This window comes from Amphiura filiformis, chromosome 13 (genome assembly GCF_039555335.1).
Source record: "Amphiura filiformis chromosome 13, Afil_fr2py, whole genome shotgun sequence".
Taxonomy (NCBI): domain Eukaryota; kingdom Metazoa; phylum Echinodermata; class Ophiuroidea; order Amphilepidida; family Amphiuridae; genus Amphiura; species Amphiura filiformis.
The window spans coordinates 19,104,011-19,111,447 of record NC_092640.1 but is presented as its reverse complement, the minus strand read 5'-3'; the positions used below and the strand labels follow the sequence as shown (position 1 = coordinate 19,111,447).

The following is a 7,437-nucleotide window of genomic DNA, read 5'->3' as shown; positions in this document are numbered from 1 at the left end:
CATGGAAGAATTCAACCCATTTGCTGCAGCATACAAACAGATGCATGAAGTTGAGCAAGCAGAATGTCATCGCGCCAACGCTGAAGGAACTGACCCCACAAATGTCACCATGTTTTTTAGACGTGGCAATGACCAGCGGCGCTACAACCAACCAAGACATGATGAGGTAGCTGCCATTTTTGTGGGCGAAGAAGGAGCACCACCATTTGAGAGAGACATTATTGTCTATCCGCATGACAGACCGCACCACAGGATATCGTACATGTCGGCAAATTGCGACCCAATGGTTTATCCGCTTCTGTTCCCGCGTGGTGATTTAGGATGGTTCCAGGGTATGTCTCACAGAGCGGAGCGTCGCACTCCAAAGAGGCAAAGTGTTACACTGCTGCAATTTTACAGCTTTCGGCTTGCAATAAGAGATGACTTCAGCCCTATCCATTCAGCCAAGAAGCTCTTCCAACAATACTTGGTAGATGCGTATGTCAAGACAGAAGCATCACGATTAGACTACATCCGTAGAAATCAGACAGGTCTACGTGTTGAGCTCTACCAGGGTTTGATGGACCATATCCACTCCCAAGCTAATCAACAAAACCTGCCTGCAGGCAAGATTGTCATTCTACCATCGTCTTTTCAGGGAAGTCCACGAGCGATGCAGCAAAACTACCAGGATGCCATGGCAATCGTCACAAAACATGGAAAACCTGATCTCTTCTTGACATTCACCTGTAATCCAAAAAGCCAAGAAATAGCAGAAAACTTGCACCCTGGACAACACGCACATGACAGGCCAGATCTGGTTGGACGAGTCTTCTTGCGTCACTTAACTGAGCTTCACAAAGACATCATGACAAAACATGTTCTTGGAACACCCGTGGCCATGATATATGTCATCGAGTTCCAAAAGAGGGGCCTACCTCACTGTCATATGCTCATTATCTTGGATAAAGACAGCAAACTGCGAACTCCTGAAGACATAAATAGGATAATATGCGCAGAAATACCTGATCACAACTCTGACCCAGACCTCCATGATATCATCCAAACAACAATGGTTCATGGCCCATGTGGTGTGCTGAATACACACTCAGTGTGCATGGAAGATAGTGAATGTACTAAGGGGTACCCCAAAGGCTTCAATGACCAAACCAATATCTGTGTCGATGGCTACCCAACCTACCGACGACGTGACAATGGTGCAACTATGATGGTCCGTGGTGTGCAAGTAGACAACAGGTAAGCTGACATTCTATAATTAGTAAAGAACCAGTGTCATAACATTACAATTATCATTACACATGTAATTACAGGAACAATATACAGTAAAAGGTGAAGGAAACAAATTGTAGCTTCCACAGACTTTCCTTTCGTAAATGCCAACAATGTTCAGTACTAATGGACAGATATTTTATTGTATCAAATGTTATTAGTCCAAGCAAAAAACCGTCTCAAAGCTTGCAGACTCAAAATACCATAAAAATACCAAGTCGGGAATTTGTTTTCAAACCAAGTTGTGAGCTTTGAGACGAACCTTTTTTTGTTTGGCCTTATATAGATGATTATAACTTAAAAGGTACAACTGCCTACATTTTGTTCTTTCCATTGTATATATTTAACGTTGTGAGTACAATGTAGGCTATGCAAGTTATGATAATAAATCAAATTTTACTTGATTGTGAACAAAAACAGGCTATAAATGTCAATAAATAATGTAACTTAGTCAAACATACATGTACTTCGGAGGGCAAGTTATTTGCAAACTTATCAGCAATATACCTCTAACCATGGCCTTTTATTCAATGTAGGTTATTATAACACAGATCTTGCTCATAATCTTTTCTCTTCTCCCCCCCCTCGACCCTTTCTCCAACAGATGGATTGTTCCGTACAACCCATGGCTTTCCAAGAAGTACAAGGCGCACATCAACTTAGAAGCCTGCATGTCCATCAAAAGTGTCAAGTACATATTCAAGTATGTATACAAGGGCCACGACTGTGCTAATATAGAAGTGCAGGAGACAAGCCAACCAGACCACGATGAAGTCTCTACTTTCTTGGATGTTAGGTAGGTAAGGATTTGGTAGAGTTACCTTCAAGTACCCACACACCTACATTGTACAACTACCCCACACACAGTAATGTATCATTCATGTATACAGATTTGACTCATGCCTACACCTACCCCACAATATGAGATCACTTAATGTTTACATACTACATGCATGGGCCCATACAATAAACATTTCTAGATACACACCAGCACCTACATGTAGATCAACAATGGTATAGTACCAACTTCATTCTCTTTAATTATCATTCACATCCCATAATGTGTCGCATTCTTTTCTCTTTGCAGATACGTCAGTGCTCCAGAAGCTTTCTGGCGTCTATCTGAGTACCGTATGCATTTCCAGTCTTCTACTGTTACCAGACTTGCTGTCCACCTCCCCCTCCAGCAGCCTGTTTATTTCCATCGTGGGCAGGAAGAAGAAGCATTAGACCGTGCCACTGTGCAGCATACTCATCTGACTGCATGGTTCCAATTAAACCAGGATGATGACACCGCTGCACAGCATCTGTATTCAGATATCCCTCAGCATTATGTATTCAATAGCTCCACCAAGAAATGGCAACCTCGCAAACGAAAGAACAAGCAAGTAATAGCACGGATGTACTCAGCAAGTCCGAGACATCAAGAACGCTTTTACCTCCGTTTGCTTCTACTGCATAAGCCTGGGGCAACCAACTTTGAAAATCTGCGAACAATTGATGGTCACATATGTGATTCCTTCAAGGATGCATGTAAACATCTTGGTCTTCTAGCAGATGATGAAGAATGGAACAATGCACTAACAGAGGCCTCAACATTCCAAATGCCACGTCAATTACGAGCATTGTTTGCTACCATTTGTGCTCAGTGCCAACCTACTGATCCACTGACATTATGGACCACACACAAACAATCCATGATAGAGGACTATCTCCACCACCAATCTTCAACGGATGCAGAAAACCAAGCTCTTCAAGACATAGAGTCCATTCTATTACAGTCTGGTAAGCAGATCACATTGAACTATACACTTGGCCATAAATAATGCAAGTTGCTTGAAGCTATTAAAAAGACACATACACCACTACCCACACACACATACCTCGCAACATAGGCACACACACCACAGCATGTTACTAATCTTCAGCACCAGTGAGCTGCTAGGCCTCACAGCTTTAGACTGAAGATTATGCTCCTCTGACGCTGCCACTGCTCAACACCTTCAAAAATATTGATTATAACTTCTTGAAGAATACACAAACACAGAAACTGCATTATTCCTCTATACTACAAGTGTGTGGTGCTAAATTGTCTTCACAGTCATTATTGTGCAGTCTCTCCCATACAGTCTCTATGTTCCTCCCATACAGTATCTGTGGTCTCATCTAAATGTTACTTATTTCATCTACAGGTCTGTCATGTTCAGATGTTGGTCTGCCAGAAGTACAAGCTGTCCGTGAGGTAGATGAATTTGTTGATGTTGCTGCTGAAACAGAATATGCCCAAACCAACCTAGCCAAGCTCAACCCAGAACAAAAGCTTTTAGTAGACACCATCTTTGCAGCTATTCAGGGTGTCTTACAAGGTGCTCCTCCTCTATGTCAGGCTTACTTCCTCGATGGCCCTGGTGGTACTGGAAAAACCATGGTCTACAACACTTTGATGGCTGCGTTACGTGCTGATGGCTTAAAGGTAATATCCTTTACCCAGTCATTCATTTTACCACTTTTCTGAACCTCTAGCCTCTGCATACATTCACTTTACATTTCAACAAATGCCTCATACATTCACTTTGGACAATTTTTGTTTTTATCTTTCAGGTTGCTGCTGCTGCATGGACAGGTATTGCTGCTACACTACTCCGTAGAGGACGAACTGTGCACAACCTCTTCAAACTTCCAGTACCAATCTTGGAAACTAGCACATGCAACATATCACCAACATCCAAACATGCAGCTATGATTCGGGCTCTACATCTAATTATAATTGATGAAGCCTCCATGGTACCAGTCCACGCCTTGCATGCCATCGACAAGTTCTTACGAGACCTAACAGGACACGATATTCCATTTGGAGGCAAGGTGTTCCTTCTTGGTGGTGATTTCAGACAAGTCCTACCAGTTGTCCCCAGGAGTCCTCCTACTGTAATAGTAGAGAACTGTTTGAAACGCTCTCCATTGTGGTCAGACATCACTAAGATCTCCCTCAACAAAAACATGAGAGCCAAACCTGATGAAAAGGAGTTTGCAACTTGGATACTTAAACTGGGCAATGGTGAACTGCAAAGCCAGTGTGAGCCAACTAAACAGGACACAATTGATATCCCACCTCAATGTGTCATTACAGACAACATTGTCAACTCAATCTTTCCTACCGCTAATGAAGTGGCTACCAAGCAGGTCATCTTGACACCAAAGAATGAAGAGTCCCTCCTACTAAATAACCAAGTTCTTGCTAAGTTGCCTGGAGACCATCGTACCTACTACAGCTCAGACAAGGTTGTATGTGATAATGATGAAGAGCAACACAACTACTCTATGGAGTTTGTCAATAGCATCACTCCCTCTGGAATGCCACCTCACTGTCTACAGTTAAAAAAGGGTGCTGTTGTGATGTTGTTGCGCAACCTTGACATCAAACGTGGTCTGTGTAACGGCACTAGATTAATAATTCGTCACTTGCACGATAATGTATTGGATGCAGAGATTTTATCTGGTGACCATCATGGCCAACGTGTTCTACTACCTAGAATAAGACTTGCTCCTTCCGACCCAAACTTGCCCTTCACATTAGAACGTCGTCAATTCCCACTGAGGTTAGCCTATGCCATGACCATTAACAAAGCACAAGGGCAGACATTTGATAAGGTGGGAATATATCTACCATCACCAGTTTTCTCCCATGGACAGCTGTATGTGGCATTCTCAAGAGCAAGATCTTTCTCTGACATAGCCATTCAACTATATCCATCACCATCTCAAGGCTGCACCGAGGACACCTACTACACTACCAATGTGGTGTACCCTGAAATTTTATAGTTTCAACACCTTGCTACTCATTCAGGTAGATTTACATGTACATGTACTATTTCCTCAATTACTACATTCACTCCTGTAAATGTTCCCTCTCCAACTATTGTAGAAGAGGTATGAGACTTGGTGGGTATTGCCCCCTTTTGAAGATAATTTCCAGGTCATCAGCAGAACTCTGGAGGTTCATTGCATGTTCATTGATGGGTATATAATGTTTGTTTGTGTCACAAATTCATGTAAATCATTTCAGCGTTCGCTTAAAGGTTATCCGGATCATTTTGGGTCACAGCATTCATCTGCTTCATACGTATAGCATCATGCGCAGTTTGTTAATTGTAACAGCCAGGTAATCGCGACTGCCGAGAACCGCCAAATACGGGTGACCGCCTAGTTATATTAATAATTATAATACGGATATGTCTGTTTAGTCCTACTACATGTACGTGTGTAGGGTGGGGAGGGGGGTATGTGGGTGTTAATAACAATATAAATCTCAGGTGCTACTGTGTACAAATTCTGAGCCTGGAAGCTGCTTTATGAGAAACGGCCGGCCCTTTGTTTTAACATTTGGGGCCATGGGGCCCATAATAGTTGACTTATGAGGCCCATGGACATATGTTGAAGTTTAATTCTCTAGTGCTATCAGTAGACTCAAGCTGGGCACTGTAGCTGCTTTATTTACTGAGTAACGGCCGGCCCTATGTTTTAGCGTTTGGGGCCCTGGGGCCCATATAATGTAATATATGGGGCTCACATGTACATATAACAATGTGATTTTCAGGTGCAATCTGTGTACTAACTCTGAGCCCTAAAGCTGCTCTATTTACAGAGTAACGACCGGCCCTATGTTTTAGCATTTGGGGCCCAGGGGCCCATATTATGTGACATATGGGGTACATATGTACATATGACAATATAATACTAAAAACCTATCTGTGTACCAAATCTGAGCCCTGTAGCTACTTTATTTGCTGAGAAACGGCCGGCCCTTTGTTTTAACATTTGGGCCCCTGGGGCCTCTAGCCTTGTACATCTGGGGCCAAAACGGGCAAAAGGCACATCTACAACTTAGGGCCCATACATATGCCATGTATGAGCCCTAGTGATCTTGTCCTTTTAGAGCTAGGCTTGTCAATCTGTTGCACCATATTTTAACATTTGGGCCCCTGGGGCCCATAATATATAACATATGGGGCTCTTGTATTTTGTAAATATAGAGTACCCCTAGGTCTATCAGTGTACCAACTCAGGGCCCTGAGGCTGCTTCATTTGATGAGAAATGACGTGCTTTGTATTTTTACATTTGGGCCCCTGGGGCCCGTGACCTTTGACCCCTGGGGCCAAGATGGGCAAAAGGCACTTCTACGGGGTAGGGCCCATAAGTGTACCACATATGGGCCCCAGGGCCTTTGTAGTTTTAGCGCTAGCCTTGACAGAATGATGTGTTTGATGGAGAAGAAGGAGGAGGAGAAGAAACCACAGGATAACAATATACCCGTCCATGCTTCGCATGCGGGTATAAGAAACCAAAGGATAACAATATACCCGTTCATGCTTCGCATGCGGGTATAAGGAGGAGAAGGAGAAGGAGATGAAACCACAGGATGGCAATATACCCGTTCATGCTTCGCATGCGGGTATAAGGAGGAGAAGGAGGAGAAGGAGATGAAACCACAGGATGGCAATATACCCGTTCATGCTTCGCATGCGGGTATAAAGAGCATAAGCAGAATATCTATGCCCTGTTCCACAGGCATAGATAAGAAAGCATAGGATGGCAATATACCCGTCCATGCTTCGCATGCGGGTATAACTAGATGACACTGTTGTGTTTGAGCAAACACGAATATCTATGCCTGTGATCCCCCCCTTAACACACCATGACACCCTTAACCCATCCTGACACCCCGTAATATGTTTAATGCTAAAAGGGCTATCAGTATACCAATGCAGGGCATTGTAGCTGCTTTATTTACCGAGTAACGACCGGCCCTTCTTTAGCGTTTGAGGCCCTGGGGCCCATATTGTGTGACATATGGGGCTTTTATATTCATATAACAATAAAATGCTAAGGACCTATTAGTGTTTCAAATCTGAGCCTTGTAGCTACTTTATTTGCTGCGAAACGGCCAGCCCTTTGTTTTGACATTTGGGCCTCTGGGGCCCCTAGCATTGAACATCTGGAGCTAAAATGGGCAAAAGTCACATCTACAAGTTAGGGCCTATACATGTACCACATATGAGCCCCAGTGTCCCTGTAGTTTTTGAGCTAGCCATGTCAATCTGTTGCCCCTTATTTTAACATTTGGGGCCCTGGGGCCCATAACATAAGATATATGGGGCTCATTTATACTT

General features: G+C 43.3%; 1 protein-coding gene across 1 annotated transcript; it reads left to right on the top strand.

The window, feature by feature from the left end:
* The first annotated feature begins 986 nt into the window (after positions 1 to 986).
* LOC140168079 (uncharacterized) lies at positions 987 to 5,154 on the top strand. Its single transcript, XM_072191382.1, has 5 exons — positions 987 to 1,236; positions 1,874 to 2,065; positions 2,357 to 3,054; positions 3,462 to 3,742; positions 3,871 to 5,154. Exons 1-5 carry the CDS (start codon positions 1,052 to 1,054, stop codon positions 5,086 to 5,088), a joined length of 2,574 nt encoding a protein of 857 aa, XP_072047483.1. The 5' UTR covers positions 987 to 1,051; the 3' UTR covers positions 5,089 to 5,154.
* The last annotated feature ends 2,283 nt before the right edge of the window (positions 5,155 to 7,437 follow it).

Excerpts from the sequence above, each read along its gene's own strand:
- LOC140168079 (XM_072191382.1), top strand. The coding sequence starts at position 1,052 with ATGGTTCATGGCCCATGTGGTGTGCTGAATACACACTCAGTGTGCATG. Across the intron at positions 1,237-1,873 it reads GGTGTGCAAGTAGACAACAG|ATGGATTGTTCCGTACAACC; the intron begins GTAAGCTGACAT and ends TTTCTCCAACAG. Across the intron at positions 2,066-2,356 it reads TCTACTTTCTTGGATGTTAG|ATACGTCAGTGCTCCAGAAG; the intron begins GTAGGTAAGGAT and ends TTCTCTTTGCAG.